Source organism: Centropristis striata, chromosome 18, assembly GCF_030273125.1.
Source record: "Centropristis striata isolate RG_2023a ecotype Rhode Island chromosome 18, C.striata_1.0, whole genome shotgun sequence".
In the NCBI taxonomy this organism is placed as follows: domain Eukaryota; kingdom Metazoa; phylum Chordata; class Actinopteri; order Perciformes; family Serranidae; genus Centropristis; species Centropristis striata.
Genome location: NC_081534.1, coordinates 30,401,043 through 30,421,042, shown reverse-complemented (window position 1 = coordinate 30,421,042; position 20,000 = coordinate 30,401,043). Strand labels below are relative to the sequence as shown.

Sequence of the window (20,000 nt, the reverse complement as noted above, 5' to 3'; positions counted from 1 at the left end):
TAATATTACATTACATTACATTACATGTCATTTAGCAGACGCTTTTGTCCAAAGCGACTTACAATAAGTGATATAGAATATATAGAATATTAGTTCGTTTTAGTTAGTTTTGCAACCACACAATACAGTTTCAGTTAATTATCTTTTTTTAAACTCTCGAAAATGTTTTTTCAATTCTATTTTTTGTTATTTCGTTTTGTTTTCGTTAAATATAATAACCTTGTTCCCTAGCCCCTTACCCTAACCCTAACATAAACCTAACTGTAACCTTTAACCCTTAAAACAAAGTCTGAAATCTCAAAAACGCCTTTAAAGAAGTGAGGACCGGCCGAAATGTCCTCACTTTGCAAACATGTCCTCACTTTGCAAAATGTCCTCACTCTGTTGGTTAAGTACGTGTCCTGGTCCTCACTATGTAGGAAGTGCAAGAACACACACACACACACACACACACACACACAGATACAGACATGCAGGGGGTTATTGAATAACTGCATGATCTAGTTGTTGATAAGTGTTCAGGGATCACGGTTCCACAATGCAATGAAATAATTAGTAACCAGCTCAACGGACCGTCAGTTTCTCTCCCCTGCAGCTCGGACCGGCCTGTGTGTGTGTGTGTGTCTCTGTGTGTGTGTGTGTGTGTGTGTGTGTGTGTGTGTCTGCTGCTGCTGCTGGTTAAGAGGAGGATGCCTCCATTTTGGAGCAGTGACAACAAAGCAGCGGAGCGTTATCACATCTCCCGCCCTGGCAAAACAAAGAAAATGACAAATGTGTGCAGGATGGTGTTTTGTTCAGTTGTGCTTCGGAGAGAGAGAGGAGATCATTTTACACTGTTTTAATGTCGCCGCTTCAACGTGGCGACATTTCTCTCATGACCAGTGCACGATGCTTCATACCGCTTAAAGCATGAAGATTTATAACTAACTTTCCAGGGTGTTTTTTGCTCTTTTCACTGCAATATAATATATATATATATAATCCTACTATAATCCTATATAAGTCCTGCAGCTCTACTGAATCAGCACAATCACGGCTTCAAGTGGGAACAAATCATAATGTCTTTTGTGCAGAAAAATCTAATTATAATGACATAAATCATAAGACAGAAGAAAGGCAATTTGAATTTCTTTGATAAATTACTTTTTTAAAAATTGGGATTAAATTGAATTTATATATAAACACTTTTCCAAGTGCCCACAAGAGTCATGAATATTGGAGAAAACAAATTGGGTCTCTAGATGTTATACATATTTCACTATTTGCATGTTTCCAGCCTCTCCTGTCCTCTCCTCTCTGCTCTGTGTAAACAGTCTCTCCTGTCCTCTCCTCTCTGCTCTGTGTAAACAGATTCTCAGTGAATATTTGTCACGTGACCGTTGGTCTCAGCAGAATCAATCATGTCTTCACAGAGTCTCTGAGGAGCAGAATTTAATGTTTTTAACAGGATCTGGTCAGTGCAAACCCTTTATTTTAAATGAGACATGTAGAAAAAAGTGATTCTGACATAAATATCACAATTTTAAGCTTTGTTTTGGTTACTTTTTTTTAAACAGAAACTTGTGTTACCTATGATCCATTTAAGGACTGTCGTAAAAAGTTCAAATTCGGATAATAATGCCTGTTTTTACAGTTTCTTTCTACAATAAAGTATGTATTTTTGCTGATCTCTGAAGTGAAGCTTGATTGAACAATAGAAGTGTGTTTAGTTTCAAAACAGCATTAAAAAATTGGTTTTACCTCATGGATATTTCACATCAACTATTTATTCATTGAATTAGCAGAAAGCATGCTCATGATCATTAATGGGACACCAATTACCTCTACTGGGATTGAAGATTTTGACCATATCATCAGTCCCTATCTTTCTAGTTTGTTTGTGTTATGAGGTACGCATTTCTTAAGACTAAAGACATATTCATGTTTAAATAAATATACACACCATCCAAGTCAGTCTATACTCGCTGTATTTATCTGCCATGTAATAGTCATGATGCTCAAAAAGAAAAATCATTATTCAAATATTTTGAACCAGCAGAGTCGCCCCCTGCTGGTCATTAGAAATAATGCAAGTTTAGAACACTTTTGCATTGCTCCACTTTTTTCAGACCCAGTTGCTACAATATTTAGAGCTATTTTGGTAAATATAGAAGTGTAATGACTGCAGTGAAACTGAATCTCTGCTGCAACTGTTAAAAACTTCTCTGAGGCTGCAGGCAGTGAGTATTTTACGAATATTCGCAGTGAGATACTTGTTGGAACTGGAGGCCGAACGTCGTAACAAAAAAGGTAAGTTACCTGTTGATGTCTCTAAGTAATTACCTTTGGGCTGGATTGGAGGGTCAAACAAAGCCAGGATTTTCACCCAGGAGGCCGGGGTTTGTGTCTCATGTCAAAACAAAAGTTAACAATCTTATTTGAAGTAACATAACTCAATTTCTGTGCATCATGTTTTAATGTCAACAACATAATTACAAAATACAAGTAGTTGCTGTATTGATTTGACCTATTTTGGACATGATGCTCAAAAAAAAAAAATCCAATAATTTCAAGTTTGCGTTTTTGTGTTTGAGTCGCCCCCTGCTGGTCATTAGAAATAATGCAAGTTTAGACCACTTTTGCATTGGCTTCACTTTTTTCAGACCCAGATGCTACAATAATTCAAGCTATTTTGGTAAATATAAAAGTGTAATAACTGCAGTGAAACTGAATCTCTGCTGCAACTGTTAAAACTTCTCTGAGGCTGCAGGCAGTGAGTATTTTACGAATACGCCTCTAAAACATGCAGGATACGTACTTGTCATCTATCCTATAGTGAAACAATAAACTCAGAGACAAAGACAAAGAAACATTTTCCTTATCTCGGCACCTTTGCATTTCCTCCCTGTGCATATTTTAAAACATCTGTGATCCCATTTATCTTATATCACACAACACACTGCCTCCCTGTCTCCCTTTGTCTTGCATTAGAGCATGTTTCTTGTTGCCATATCAGCCCATTGTGTAGTACTATAGGACGTGTTTCCTCTCCGTACTGTATCAGCCCATTGTCTTCACGCTTGGATCTAATCCCCGCGGTGGAGCGGCTGTTGGGCTTATAGACTGGCTGTCTGTCGGAGAGCAGACGGAGGGAGGTTCCCCTGTTCACAGAGATAATAGCAGAGCACTGAAGTGGAGTGCTTTATACACACAAACACACAAACACACACACACATGCAGCCTCTCAAGCTCTGCATGTGGCAATTATCTCTCCTCTCAGCAGCTTGTGGCATCTCCCCCATCTCCTCCTCTTCTCCTCCACCTCTCCTTCCCTCCTCTCCCTAATCTCTACTTGACTTTTCTTCCTCGTCCTCTCTCCTCCTGCAGCCACCTTCTCTCCTCTATCTCCCCCTCCATCTCTCCCTATAAGCCGTCTGCAGCTCTCCTCTCATCTCCTTCCTCGCCTCCTCTCTGCGCCTCCTTCCAACTTGAGATAGTGACAAAGCACTCCTCCCGTACACAACAACGACCTCGACGATTTGCTTCAAAACACTGTTTTTTGAAAGAAGAAAGCTTTCTCCACACCTCGCTGGTTCCCCCTTCACACCTAAAACACCACTGTTTTTTTAATGCGGTGACTCTGTAACACACTCACACACACACACACACACACACACACACACACACACACACACACACACACACACTGTAACAAACTGCTGTGTATTTAGTCAAGTCAAGTCAAAGTTTATTTATAGAGCACATTTAAAAACAACCTCAGTTGACCTAAGTGCTGTACAGTTATTAAAATAGAATAAAATCATACACAAATAGGTATAAATAAGAAACCAACCTGGTCTCAAAGGAATCACTCAAATTTCCGTGAAACTGACACAGATTTCGCTACAATGCAGGTTAATGACAGTCATATCCCGTGGCTATTCCAACATACAAAGTGATTATGTACATTCACTGAGTGAATATTTAGAAAATAAAACATATATTTCTCACTAGAAACGTGATCAAAATCCATTTTTATGCAGAAACTAAGTCAAAATATTGATTTTTTTCAGAAAAAATGAGAGAACTGTCCGCCATGTTTTTTGTTCTGACCGCCGGGACCTTGAAAGTCACGTGACTTGGAACAAACCAATAGGAACAAATATCCATGAATAGCCACGGGATATGACTGTCATTAACTTGCATTGTAGCGAAATCCGTGTCAGTTTCACGGAAATTTGAGTGATTCCGTGGCTATTCCACGGATTTTGAGTTAAGCGAATCCGTGGCTATTCCACGGATTCCTGTGAGACCAGGTTCAAATAAAAACAATGAAAACAATAAAATACTAAAAAAAATTGTAAAACAATAAAATAGTAATAAAAACTCAATCCAAAAACAGAGTTAGAGATAGAAAATAAAATAAAAGGGTAAAAAAAAAAAAAAAGTAAAAGAAAGCCGGATTCTTGCCTAGCTGGGACTGAACGCCAAGGAGAATAAATAGGTTTTTAATAATGTTTAGGGTGTATTTACAACAGAATCCTACTGTATTTTAAAATAATTGTAAAATACTGTTAAATATTCATCCCTGTAGAACCTGATAATGTAATAAAAATCTGCACTTGAGTCCATTGAAAATGTAATAAAACCTGATAATGTAATAACTTCCCGATAATGTAATAAAGTGCATTTCCCAACAATGTAATACACTTTTTACCAATAATGTAATAAAGTGCATTTCCAATTAATGTAATACACTTTTTACCAATAATAATAACTGTATCAGGTATTTGTGTGTCAAGGAAGAGCAAAGGAAACAGATCAGGTGAGACATGAGATATGATCCATGGTCCTTCCTCAGCTCATGCTACACACATCTTTATTTATCTATTTTTTCCATTTTCCTTGCAGCCTGCAGGCTATATGGAGACCAGCCGTGCATCTTCAGGTCAAAAGCTTGCTTCTCTAATCTGTAGGTTATCGTTACCCTGCTGGGAAAATAACAGACCTGGAGCCTCCTCTCTAAACCTGCTGAGCTTTCTCTGCAGGAGTTTTCCTTTAGAGTGGTAATCTACCCGGTTATATTTGGGTTTTAAGGATCATTCTTGAGGTTTTTCTGCCGTACAATAACCCAGAGAACACCAGTCGAACAGTGTCTCTGGTTGAACTTTCTAGGGAAGAAAGAGGTTTCTCTCTCGTCTTTAAGCACCATCGTGACTCGCTGCTCATGCAAACTAAATGGTTTATAATGTGTTTGTCCCCAACAAGCTGGAAATGTGTGTTTAATAAGGGAACATTTTGTTTGTTGACATCAAACTAAACTGCGGAATTAAAAAGTAATAATGTGATAATGTCATGATTTAGATGAAGAGCCAGTTCTTAGACGTGAGGAGACAAAGTATCTGACTCTAGAGGAGAGAGGAGTGTTTTTAAATCTGAGCTGTCACACAGGACGGCTAGAAATAATATCTAAACTGTCACTCCACTCACTGTGGTCCAAAGGGACTGAAAGGCAGCTCAAAATTGGCTTTGCATTTTATCTAAATGCAGCTTGCTCAAAAGGATGGACACAAACAGTTAGACTTTGAAAAATGCAGCTCGTGTACAAGGACTGTTGGGGAAAATCTTGATAAATACTGGACGACAAGAGTTCTTAGGAAAACAGCCTTGTGCAGGATTTAATGGAAAGATAAAAATGACGAGATACAAACGAGTACTTGATCAGAACAGCGAGTGAGTTCCTTTCTATTCTCGGTTCTTTAGACCTTTAGAACCTTTCGTGCGTATTTCACACGTGAGTCTGACTCATGCTCTTTGATTTTTCTGGTGTTTTTTCCAATTTTGTCATTTGAAAAGTGACGGAGATATAAAAGCTCAGATGAAATTGCAGTGGGTCAGGGAAAAAATGAATAATGACACACCAGAAGAAAATATCATCAGCTACTACTGACACATTTTCGGCACATTTTGGTGTCAAATTACAATCTGATTAAATTACATGACTATATTTACTTTGCATTGTCTGATTCCTTAAAGTGAGAATAAACCTGTCTCAAAGTATTCTTATATTTTAGGGAGGAGAGTGAGAGGAGACAATAGTGAGGTGTGACAGAGCAGCAGCAGTGCTGCGCAGTTGCACAATGCTAATAGGCTAACAGTTAGCTCTGTAGCAGTACAGTGTGTATGTGCTGCAGCAGCATGTGTTCACTTAGCGACCTCCATTTGTTTACAACAAGCACTGGACATTCTTTGAACAGTTAGCAATGGCGGTTTGTTTACGATCAGCGACGGACACCACGTGTACAGTTAGCATGCGGCTTTGTTTACAATTAGCTGCGGGCGCTATTGCAAAGTTAGCGACGATGGCCGAAGTTGTTGTGCAGCTAAACAGTGATCCGATGACTGTCGAACCAAGTGTTACGCGCAACATCAAATATTCCGCCATGCCCGGATGACCTCGTTCATAGTGGTCCTGCTTCCAACAGTCCCACCAATTTTCCGCCTCTGTCATTTGATCCAGGCATCCCGCTTCGGGCGCGTTCGTGTAAATGTCCGTAAATGTCCTGGCATGAAACGACACTATGAAAGAGGCTTCTGATGTGACTCTAAAGCACTGGTTACTTGGGAGTAAGATGTTTGGATTTACTGCTGTGTAGGATTTAGTGATGACGTTGCAGATTGCAATTAAGATTGAGATTCTCTTATTAGTCCCACAATGGGGAAACTCTAAACAAAACAAAAAACACTGCTATGATTGTTAGTTTCAGGTGATTTTACACTAAAGATAACACATTTTTTCAAACATACTTATTACACACTGGTCCATCAAATCTTTGTTTTCTTTCTAAGCCCCACAACGCACACACTAATATATTTTATTCCTGCATAAAATGACCTTAGCACCAACTACTGGAAACTGTCACGTTGGGATCGAATGCTTTGTAAGAGTCTTTATCTTGTGAGTGTTTTGACTGTTCATACTCCTCAGTGTATATGTGTTTATACTCCTTTACTGTTTTGGCTCTAAAGCACTAGTAAGATGTTTGGATTTACTGCCGTGTAGGATTTAGTGATGAAGTTGCAGATTGCAAATAAGATTTCTCTTATTAGTCCCACAATGGGAAAATTGGAGGAAGGTTCAGTTAACGCAGAGAAATATTTTAGGTTTAACCTGTGTTTTTTTTAAATTGTTCACTTATTTTGTAATTTTATTTGAATTATTTGTTTACTTCTTCTGTGTTACTTTTTAAGAGCCCTTACCATGTACAATATTGACATTTATTCCACAAGATCTTAGTGTTTGTTCATTAAAAAAAATAAGGAAGCATAAATTTGTGAACCAAATTTCAGGGGCAATCCATCTAATACAGCATAAAAAGGCCGTAGCATCAACTACTGAAAACTGTCATATTGGGATCAAATACTTGGTAAGAGTCTTTATCTTGAGTGTTTTGACTGTTTATACTCCTCAGAGAGACTTTACTGTACTGGCTCTAAAGCACTAGTCATAAGATAAGACATATCATTACTTGTAAGGTCAGTAGAAAACTTGCTGTCTGAGCTGCAGTGATCAGAGTAATGACAGATGCTCAACACTATCATCATCATTTCCAGCCGCTCTATTTCCAAATCTCCTCCAGCCGGCCTCTTAATGTCGTCTCTGCCTCACTTTTTGTGCTCTTTTTCTACAAAAAAAATTCCGTCACACCACCTTGATTTTTCCACCAAAACGCTCCCCTTTTGCAACAGAGCCAAAGTGTAGGAAGCGCCTCAGTGGATCTGCAGCAGGAGAAGAAGAACAAGGTGTTTCTAAGAATACAGTCCAACGTTTCATTGCAGGTTGTTTTTTTTATTTTATTCGATCCTTACAGTGTATGGGAGGCTATCATTTCCCCCTCCGAGCTCTCCTGACATGTACAGCTACACGGTAACTGAGTTAACAGATAATCACATAACAGCCAACCCCCACCCGTACACACACACACACACACACACACACACACACACCCTCCGTAGCTGTCCTGTACGAGATAAATGAGCGCTATCAGCCCCCTACCTCCCTGCTAGCAGATTAATGTGTAAGCGTATCCCTGGTTTCCCGCCTCCCACACACACACTTCTCACTTTCTCTGTCGAACACACACTTCTCCATCGCCTTATGTCAGCTCGACAGCAAGTTTCCCTCCTCCGGAAACACAGCAGATGATGCCGACGGTCGACATTTACGCACGTTAGCATAGAAACACACACACACACATTCTTGTACTTCTATCTGTGTGAGGACCCTCATTGGAATAGTGGATTCCCTTGCAAGGTTATAACAGTTTTGAATTTTTAATTAGTTTTAGTTTAAATTTCGTTGTCAATTTTTGTTTTCAAATTCAGTTAGTTTTAATTAGTTTTTAGAATGAGTTTGCTAGTTTTAGTTTAGTTTTTATTAGTTGTAGTTTTTTGTAATGGGGTATTTGTTGGGTGGGAGATTAAAAGAGGTCACAGTAAATTTAGCCTTTATTTCCTTTGTCTGATCCATCTTCATTATGTATGAAAAAAGTTGACAAAGACGAAAACGAAGGACATTTTCACTATAATTTTAGTTAGTTTTGTAACCACACAATACAGTTTCAGTTAATTATCATTATCATGTAACCTTTAACCCTTAAAACAAAGTCTGAAATCTAAAAAAAAAAAAAAAAAAAAAAAAGCCTTTAAAGAAGTGAGGACCGGCCGAAATGGCCTCACTTTGCAAAAATGTCCTGTGCAAAAAATGTGCAAAAACGTGTTCCGGTCCTCACTATGTAGGAAGTACAAGAGCACACACACACACACACACACACACACATTCTTGTGCATGCATGCAAGTGTCAGGAGTGATGATTGAGTCAGACATCAAACATCCCATCAGTAGCGGGACTCATCCTGCAGCACTCTGACTGATGTACGTGCCAGCTATGCCAACAGATTTTCTCTTCCTACGTGAGTCGTGGAGCCGTTACCCCGCTGTGCTCGCCATCACCAGCCGCCGCCGCCACCGCCACAGCAGCAGCAGCAGCAGCCATCCAGGGCTTAGTCATGTTTCACTGTAACTGCCAGAACAAACAGCCACCCAATTAACGCCCCCACACGCAGCTTCCTATTAGAGAGCTGGGTCACCACGAGCTGCCTGCTAACCTTTAATCACACGCCGTCACAGCGGGCAGAATGGATGTTCCAGCTGGATTTGTTTGTCTTTTGAATTCATCTACTTTTCTGCACTTTTGCAGCTCCATAAAATACTGCCAGACACATTCAGGTCATTACAGGCAAAACAAACAGAGCCAATGGCACCTCTAAAGTAAAGTATGGGTATTTTAGGAGAGAGAAAACATGAAACACAGTAACAAGAAATATAGAACATGAACACGATGGGGATTAAAATGTATGTTTTCTTTTGAAGATCGACAAAAATACAATGTTTATCGGAGAAAGTAACTGTAAAAACAGGCATTCTCGTCGGAATTTGAACTTTCCCAACAGCCCTTGAAGTGATCATAGGTTAAGAAAGTTTTCAAAAGAAATAGTGACCAATCCAAAGCTTAAAATAGTGATATTTCTGTCAGAATCTCTTTATTCTACATATCTATCTGTTTACACAGAGCCGAGAGGAGAGGACAGAGAGGCTGTTTACACAGAGCAGAGAGGAGAGGACAGGAGAGGCTGTTTACACAGAGCTGAGAGGAGAGGACAGGACAGGACAGGAGAGGCTGTTTACACAGAGCTGAGAGGAGAGGACAGGAGAGGCTGCAAATGTCACAATACTTCAATACGTGTTGAATGTGGAGACCCAATTCTTTTTTCTAATATTTGTGACACTTGGAAAAGTGTAAATTTCATTTTATTCCAATTAAAAATATATATTCATCAGGGATATTAAACCTGCATTTTTTTCTTTTTTCATGTTTTTTTCTGCACTAGAGTCATGTTTGAGTTGTTCAAACTTCTAGTCATGATTGTGGTGACTCTATAGAGCTGCAGGACTTACTTATATTTTATATATATTTTATATATTGAAGTGAACCAGTGAAGCTGCAGCCTCAACTAAAAGCAAAGCAATGCATATAATTGATCCCACTGCACACATTCAGCACGAATATCACCATCTGTGTGTGTCAGACCTTGACCTTAGAAAGATATAAGACATATATGAAACAAATCTGCAGATTGCAAGAGTTATAGATGTGAGAATGTAATCAGTGAACTGTTGTAGGTGACACTTTTCATTATAAGTTGTAAAAAAAAGCTGCCACGCCCTTAATTGTGCAGAACTTTAAGCCTCAATTTAAACTAGTGAGCCATATATAAATGAACCCCCTGTACAGTTGCCATGGTGAGGAAAATTAGCTATAAAGACCAAAACCTTTTCTTCTGCATTTTTCAGTTTTTGGACAATAATGAGCTCTTTTGCTTAGAGGATGGAAATACTTTAGGCTCTGATACCAACACATTTCTTAGTGACTTGTGCTTTTTATTTTTTTATCTCTTTTTTTATCCTGCTGTATCTTCCCTGTTTTAATTGACTGTTTTTACTGTTTTCAATTGTGTCTTGCTGTTTTTAATGTGTATGTAAAGCACTTTGAATTACCTTGTGTTGAATTGTGCTATACAAATAAACTTGCCTTGCCTTAGTTGTCTTTTTTCTGAACATTCATACAAAACATAAATGTAGAGAAATGTTAACAACTTTCTCACAAAAATTCACACAGCAGCCGAGACTTTATAAACAGTTCAAATATGTCAGGTTGAGTTTGAGGGGAAATATGTATAAATTCATGCAGCACACTTCGTTTCCATGTGATGAAAAACGCCTGAGGCATGAATATTTTAATCAATAAACACAATTAAGTTCCTCTCCTCATCTGAAGCAAATATAGAGATACTCCAAGATCCAAGAACACATAAAATCAAATAAAAATGAACTCATCTCAGTAAACATGTGCAAACCTTTTAAAATATTCATCCCGCCAAAACAGGAAACAGTGATGTAATCCAGTGAAAAACTGCTCCATGCTAATATTCACAGTATTTCTGACATAGAACGATACATAAATATGTCAAAATGATTCTCACTATTAACAGCGTGAGGAAAGATCAAAGTCCTGAAGGGTTTTGATGGCTGAGAGCATCATGGAAACATTAGTTTGGTGTTTGTGTGATCCTGAAAGCTCAGCTACACTGGACCTCCTCGTGCTTTCCACAAGTGCCTGGAAGTTTTTTTTTAATCTTCTGAAATGTGTTTGAGAAGGCGGCTGCTGTCAAAGCGACGAGCTCCTTATCTTCCCGCTGAGCGTCTTTCTGACAGACGAGGACGGCGCTCCGCTAAGAGGATTTCTATTTTGGTGTTTAATTTAATTTCTAAGCGGACGGACGGACGGTTTGTAATTTGGTGGTTTTCTATGAAAAAAAAAACCTTGTTTGGCTCCATAATCTAAATTTGTTTTAGTGCAGATAGAAGATTAATTAGGAACTCAGAGAGCTGCCGCTGTGCTGCTGTTTGACCCTGTGTGTGTGTGTGTGTGTGTGTGTGTGTGTGTGTGTGTGTACCTGTACTGCTGATCTGTAATGTCGTGTGTATTCTGATGTTTGTTTGTGCCTGGAGTTTGTGTTGTACGGTGGAACTTAAAAAACACATGCAAATACACAAAACACAAGCAAATTGAGAAAACATCTTCATCAATTTGACATCACAAGCGCAGCATTTAGAAAACAAGCTGCAAAGGCCACAACACAACCCGATAACCAAAAACACTGCAAATAGACCAGAACACAACAGAAGTGTTTCCAGAGGACCCTTAAAAGTGATGCACACGTCTGGACACGCTTGTGATATTATCATGTTATTTCAAGATAATGATAATTTCCCGTTATAACGTTTGCGGCTGATCATATCGTGCTAACGTTAGCCGCAATCGATAGCATGCTAGCGTAAGTGGGCTAGTAAGAATGAGACCAACTCTGTGCCGTTGAGAGAGATCAACTAAAACGTGTATCATTATATTTTCCTGTTACAACGTGATATATAGCGTTATTTCAAGATAATTATAATTTCACGTTATAACGTTAGCGGCTGATCATAGTGTGCTAACGTTAGCCGGCGATCGATAGCATGCTAGCGTTAGCCGGCTAGTAAGAACGAGATCAACTGCCATTGAGAGAGACCAACTAAACCATGTATCATTATATTTTCATGTTATATGTGATATATAGCGTTAGCCCGTATCAATTATATTGCAGTTAAACAAAAGTGCTGATTCATCACACTGTAGAGTTTATGTGATAAACAGATTCCTCCAGATGTCGGATTGAACAACTTGTGTTTTTCAGGTTGTACAAGCTGTGTGTATGTGTGTGTGTGTGTGTATGTGTGTGTGTGCCTGCAGTTTGTGTTTGTACCGATAAGCTTCATTTCTATGCAGCACACCGTCAGCTGATTCATCACATTGTAGAAACAGATTCATGTTGTGTTTCTCCGGTTGTGTGTGTGTGTGTGTGTGTGTGTGTGTGTGTGTGTGTGTGTGTGTACCTGTAGTGGCGTGTGTCTCTGAGGGCGCGGTTGCTGGGGATGCGTTCGCTCTCTCTCTGGTTGAAGGCGTACAGCGTGTACGGGTCGTCGCCGGGCTTCCAGCGGCGAGCGCTCAGGTAACCCCGCTCATCAAAACCCTCCAGCATGTCCTCCCACTCTGCATCAGAGATCTGTACAAAATAACAAAGAAATCACACAGTCATGATTAGTTTGCTTCCAAACAGATTTAATTTGCAGTGATGCAAAATAGAGAAAAGCAGCTAATCCTCACATTTAAGAAGCTGGAAAAGGAAAATGGCATTTTTTTTTTTGCTTAAATGAACTTGCAGGTCATTTTTTTTAAACCTCCCATTAAGTATATCAAGACTTTAGGGCTGTCCTGCTGTCAAACTGTCCAGAGCGTGAGTCCTTTCTGCAGACTTTCTAAAAACCTGCAGACTTTGCATGAGTAAATTACCAACAATTCATAGTGTTGTTATGTTAAAACACAGGGTTACTAGGGAAAGCACTTATAATAAAGGAAAAGGTAAACAAGGAGGACTGGCACATGGAAATTCAGCCTGCTATATTGGTGCAAAATCTTGGGTTTTTTTATGGTTCCCAGACGATGCATGGTAATGTCATTGGACTTACTGTATTAGAGGCAATTTGTTCATTTTTAAACACCCAGGACAGACTTGACTCATTTAATTTACCTGCAAACTGCTTCATGAACAACCACGCTATATAGTCTAGATCAGGGGTCTCAAATTCAAATTACCTCGGGCCCACCGCTGGAGGCAGTATCAAAATGACCAAAAAAAAGACACAAAATGACAGAAAAAAACTAAATTACTTTAAAAAGACACAAAATGACCAAAAAAATACACAAACTAACCAAAAAAATACATAGAATTACAAAAAAAACAACACAAAATTATTTTAAAAGACACAAAATTATTTTAAAAAAGACACAAAATTATTTTAAAAAAGACACAAAATTATTTTAAAAAAGACACAAAATGACCCAAAAAAGACACAAAATGACAGAAAAAGAACAAAAAAGACAAAAGAATTATTAAAGAAAGACAGAAAATTATTTAAAAAAGACACGAAATTACCACAAGGTGGGGGCCACAAAATATCATCACAAGGGCCGCAATTGGCCCGCGGGCCGCGAGTTTGATACCCATGGTGTACATAATATTACAGATCCAAGAGGAAACTGACAGGCATGACTTGGAGAAAAGATCTGTGAGCTACTTCAGCACCACGGACAGCTCCTTGGATTCAACCAGGCAGCAACCTCCAGGTCTGAACATGGAGGCAAACCAGGAAGTGCCTTAACCCATTGAAGCCTGGAAAGCGGATACGTCATTTTGTAGTATTTGTATAAGCTCTCAAATACTTTTTGAATTTCATTTCTATCTGCTACAGAGGCTGAAAAATCTATTATTTAGTAGGAAGTGTTGACACTTCTGTTGAATTTCCAGAAAAACTTCAGGTTTTAGGGGCTTATTTTAAAAAGGTTTTACAGGCAATTCAGGCCTCAATGGGTTAAGATGCATTCTACCGAAATTTCAGGGGGCGCTAAGTTTGGCTGCAAAAAAAATATCTCCATTCATTTCAATGCAAAATGAGAAAACTTTTGACTTGATTTATTACCTCAGAATGTTTTTAGGACAACACTATGGTCTCAATCACTAGTGAAAAAATCTTCTTCAAGACAATCTGATGTCAATGGTTCTAATAATGGCCCCATTTAGAAGAAAATAGAAGATAAAGAATTGTATGATTTGGGGCGGGGCTACCTTTGATTGACAGGTCACTAACAAGGCGAGCCGTCATCAGGAGAGAAGCAGAACAATGCGTATCCACGGCAACGTGTCAATAAAGCTATATATAACGTTATATAGATATAAAAAAGGATGTTTAGCGGTTTGATCTCATAACGTTGAGCCTTTCACTGTATTTTCACTTAATGACAGTTTATTTGAACGTTTTGTTCATTAAATGTCTTGTTCAGCGTTTGGTTGGACTAACAGACACTCCAAGGAGTCGCTGCTCAGTTTTATGAGGAAAGTAACAAACATTTTGTTTTTGTTTGTTGCTAGCCAAAACTAATATCCCAGTTAATGCTAACATGAATTAGCAGCAGCTTCTCTCAGTCAGGTTGAGGTGTAGAGAGGCTGTAGTCAGTGATCAGATCCCTCTCCTCCTCCACAGTCCAAATATGGTCATGCTTCCTGTATCGGAAACAAGATGGTGACACAAGAAGGCGACGAGTGCAACCCGGAACTCGATGCTTCCAACGGGCCACAAACCAACGGGTCACTACGTCCATTATGTCTATATATATATATATATATATATATATATATATATATATATATATATATATATATATATTAGTCTATGGAAACAACCACTGATATTTCAGATGGTCAGATTCAAACCTCAGCCAGATAAAATGTCATGGAGTCAGAGAGACAAGACATAAACTACTAACTAAAAAAACCCACAACATATTCATATACTACAAAAAAAATGTGTTTGCTTAACCAAATGAGAAGCCAGCTTCCTAATTCTGCAGTTATGCAACACTTTATTTCTTTGTGCCAATAAATCTATTAAACTATCTCGCTGATGTGGCTCCAGTTATCAGTCCGACAGTCGTCCAATAGATCAATTATCCACATTAGTGTCTTTCCTGAGAGTTAACTTGTGTTAAAACCACAAGAAGAAACCTCAAAGCAGAGAGATAGTTTGTGGGTTTGAAGCAGCCAGTTCCAGCTTTTGTTGTCTGACATTTTCTTTGTAGCAGTCATCAGACTGGAGGACGACTGAATGTGAGATTTAGTCATAAATGTCACATTCTGAGTCTTGGATTGTAACCTGTGATTATCTACCGAAGATATGCTGAGTGTGTGTGTGTGTGTGTGTCTGTTCTTGTGCTTCCTACATAGTGAGGACCACAACACGTTTTTAACCAACAGAGTGAGGACATTTTTGCAAATTTTGCAATTTTCAGCGGGTCCTCACTTCTTTAAAGAAGTTTAAAGAAGTCCTTTTTTTAGATTTCAGACTTTGTTTTAAGGGTTAAAGGTTACATGATGATGATAATTAACTGAAACTGTATTGTGTGGTTACAAAACTAACTAAAATTATAGTGAAAATGTCCTTCGTTTCCGTCTTTGTCAACTTTTTTCATACATAATGAAGATGGATCAGACAAAGGAAATAAAGGCAAAATTTACTGTGACCTCTTTTAATCTCCCACCCAACAAATACCCCATTACAAGAAACTACAACTAATAAATACTAAACTAAAACTACAGCATTTCAGAAAAATAAATACTAAGCTAAAACTAGCAAACTCACTCTAAAAACTCATTAAAACTGACTGAATTTGAAAACAAAAATTCACAACAAAATTAAGACTAAAACTAATGAAAAATAAAATAATAATAATAAGATAAGTTGAAAATAATAATAATAATATGAAAATAATAAAAATAAATATATAATAAAATAATAATAAAATAAGTAAACAATAATAAATAAATAAATAAAAACTAAAACTAATGAAAAATCCAAAACTATTATAACCTTGCAAGGGAATTCACTGTTACAATTAGATTAGATTAGATTTGACTTTATTAATCCCACAGTGGGGAAATTTCTTTGTTGAAGAAAAGACATTTAACAATATACAAAATATACAAAATAATAATAATAGTATACTATATACAACTTAGTGCAAATTAAGTGGAGAATGTGCAGAGTGCAGATTATATGCAAAAATGTTCAGATTGTGCAGGTGTTGTACAGTCAATGAGGGTCCTCACAAAGATAGAAGTTAAAGAATGTGTGTGTGTGTGTGTGTGTGTGTGTGTGTGTGTGTGTGTGTGTGTGTGTGTGTGTGTGTCTTTAAAAGCATCAGGAGAGCTCTTCCAGGTCATTTTAGTAAAAGAAGATTCAGAGGGGTTTTAACTTGCAGCTCTTTGGTTTTTAACAAGATGAATGTTGGACTTCAGCTCTCCATCGTCTTTGTTCTCTCCTCGTGTCCTCACTAAATGCTGCACTTTGTCTCACACCAGATTTCACTGTACTGATCTGCTGGAGGCTTTATGTTGGCTTGTGCTCTCAGGGCTCATTTATTTATTCCCCCATCATATAAATTTAACCTGAATAAATACACATTAAAGAGTTGATCATAACTCACGTTATATCGGTCTGTTTCCCTCCAGTGTTTACAGGAATTAAACAGCAACTGAAGACATAATAAACCAGACTTTAATCAATTTGTTCCAATCTCAGGTTTTGAATTTCACAACAGCAATGTGTTGCTGTAGATTGGAGCAGCAGCTAAATATATTTTAGCCACCTTAAAAAAAAGATCAATTCAGTTTAATTTTACGCCATATTTTGAATATTTTCACCATTTTACCTTGCTGTCAGACAGAGCTGTGTTGGGTTTCTGCAGGAGGAGCTGAGGCCGTTATTATGGCTCTCTTTGAAGCAACCATTGACAAAAAACATTCAATTGTGGCCCTCGTGATGATATTTTGTGGCCCCCACCTTGATATGAAAGTTTAATGTGAGTTTTACATGAATGGCACTTTACCGTGTTGTGTGTGGAAGGTCCCTTTAATTACTTTTTTGGGTAATTTTGTGTCTTTTTCAAATACTTGTGTGTCTTTTTTAATAATATTATGTCTTTTTTTAGTAATTTTGTGTATAATTTGGGTCATTTTGTGTCTTTGTTAAGTAATTTAGTTTTTTTCTGTCATTTTGCATCTTTTTTGGTCATTTTGTGTCTTTTTTGTAATTTTGTGTCTTTTTTGGGTCATTTTGTGTCTTTTTTTGGTCATTTTGTGTCTTTTTTGGGTCATTTTGTGTCTTTTTTTGGTCATTTTGATACTGCCTCCAGCAGCCCCCAGGTAATTGAGTTTGAGACCCCTACTTTAAACTGTCATTTTACCTTGTGGCACATGGGAATTGGTGGTCTACTGCTGCCTCCATCAGTTAGTTTGTTCGTGTTATTGTGTTACTTTGGTGTTTTAAAGGGTGGTGCAGATTCATCAAAGCCACACAGAAACACAAACAAAGTCACCCATCATGGTCGCACTAGACCAGCAAATAATGTGTTCTGCAAGGTAAAATGACTGTTTTTGTCAATGGAGTCTGGTGGCTTTGAAGAGAGCATCTATAGGCAGGAATTCCAGCACAGAAGCTACTTGTATACTGCATAAGTACGCTATATTTAGAATATTTTCACTCCTTTACTTTGCCATTTGCCATCTAATTTTTTAAAAAATAATTTAGTGTCTTTTTTTCATAATTTTGTGTCTTTTTTGGTAATGTTCTGTCTTTTTTTTAGAATTTTTGTGTCTTTTTTCTGTAATTTTGTGTCTTTTTTTAATTTTGTGTCTTTTTTTTAGTAATTTTGTTTCTTTGTGTCTTTTTTAGTAATTTTGTGTATTTTTTTGGTCATTTTGTGTCATTTTTAAGTAATTTCGGGTTTTTTCTGTAATTTTGCGTCTTTTTTTTTGGTCATTTTGTGTCTTTTTTGTGTCATTTTGACACTGCCTCCAGCAGCCCCCAGGTAATTTGAGTTTGAGACCCCTGCTTTAAACTGTCATTTTACCTTGCAGCACATAGGAATTGATGGTCCACCACTGCCTCCATTAGTTTGTTAGTTTTGTTTGTTATATATATATAAAGGCTTCAGTTCCCTTTAAACGTAAACTGGGGCTGCCTGAGAGCAAATTAAAGCAGTGAAAATATTCAGCACCACGGACAGCACCTTGGATTCAACCACTGATATTTCAGATGGTCAGATTCTAACCTCAGCCAGATAAAATGTCAAGAAGTCAGAGAGACAAGACATAAACTACCGTGTTTCCTCAAATAGTAGCCGGGGCTTCTATTAATAATAATTTTGTGTCTGTTGTGTCTTTGTTAGTTATTTTGTGTCTTTCTTGGTCATTTGTGTCTTTTTTGGTAATTTTGTGTCTGTTGTTGTGTCTTTTTTAGTTATTTTGTGTCTGTTTTTGGTAATTTTGTGTCTTTTTTTAGTAATTTTGTGTCTTTTTTTGGTAATGTTGTGTCTGTTGTTGTATCTTTTTTTAGTTATTTTGTGTCTTTTTTGGTAATTGTGTGTCTTTTTTTTGGTAATTTTGTGTCTGTTGTGTCTTTAAGTTATTTTGTGTCTGTTTTTGGTAATTGTGTGTCTTTTTTTGGTAATTTTGTGTCTGTTGTGTCTTTTTAAGTTATTTTGTGTCTGTTTTTGGTCATTTTGTGCCTGTTGTTGTATCTTTTTTAGTAATTTTGTGTCTTTTTTTGGTAATTTTGTGTCTGTTGTTGTGTCTTTTTTTGTCATTTTGTGTCTTTTTTTAGTCATTTTGTGTCTTTTTTTTTAGTCATTTTGTGTCTTTTTTTTCATCTGCTTTGTTTTTATGTCTGGATGTGATGAAGAAGCCATGCTTTGGCGCTTTTGGAGACTCCAGAGGGTTAATAAAAGCTTAATACTGATGTTTTTGTTCAGGTGCTGCTGCCCCCATCCACAACAGTACAGTACACAAGTAGCTTCTGTGCCAATACTCCTGCCTTCTTCTTCTTCAAACTGGAGGTACGTTAATCACGATTTACAGTCAGTTATATAATAACGATGAATAAGTAGCGCAAAGAACCTCACATCAATAAATCAGAACTATCCCTTTAATGTTTGCATCTTTATGTCATTGTACTGTAGAGGCTTTTTCCAGGGTCAACAAGTCTCAGATTTTATTTTCTTTAATTTAAACGCCAGAATGAAGTACTCCTCAACATACGAACTGCAGCGTATTTATTAAAAGGGTGTTTTCACACCTGTTATTTGGTTCATTTTGGCCCAAAACAAAGAAAATATCCTCCATGTTGTGGTTTGTTTTGAGTTCATTATCTTGTATCTCGCTGCCTCAACACTTCCCACAATCAGCAGATGGATTCAGCAGTGATTTAGCTTTGGCACAAGACTAAACAAACCAAACCAAATGGGCAAATACGCCAGAGTCCAACAGAACTAAAGCAAACTGGGGAAGTTTGAAACCCTCACAAAAAGGTTTTAGATTTCTGTAATGTATGAAAATCACATGCAGAGGCTTAAACACATTGAGATACAGAAGGTAATCCATCTGAGCTTCAGTTTTTTTGTCGTTTTCTTTTGAGGGGAACATGCATTAAATTTATCTTGATGTGAGAATAAATGACAGGCTGCTGAGCTACTGTTTCTGCTGGAAAATCAACCCAAGAAGTAAAAAATAATGAGCAAATGTGGATGTTATGCACAGAATATTTGAAATGTTTCTTGCATTTAAAAATGATTTTGCAGCCGTGCACGCTCAGACGTCCTTGAGAGAAAACTCTGCTGCAAGTGCTTCACAACTTTGGCTATAAAATAAACTTTACTGTGATGAATTTCTGAGCTCAGACTTGTCTGAGA

General features: G+C 37.6%; 1 protein-coding gene across 1 annotated transcript in view; it reads right to left on the bottom strand.

Moving 5' to 3' along the window:
* galnt14 (UDP-N-acetyl-alpha-D-galactosamine:polypeptide N-acetylgalactosaminyltransferase 14 (GalNAc-T14)) overlaps positions 1-20,000 on the bottom strand; it is a 283,833-nt gene that overhangs the window by 213,276 nt on the left and 50,557 nt on the right. The window contains exons 2-3 of the mRNA XM_059355726.1: positions 17,137-17,162; positions 12,536-12,705 (exon numbers count right to left, since the gene is read on the bottom strand). Coding sequence (XP_059211709.1) covers positions 12,536-12,705; positions 17,137-17,162 — 196 coding nt within the window. The remainder of the gene's footprint in view (positions 1-12,535; positions 12,706-17,136; positions 17,163-20,000) is intronic.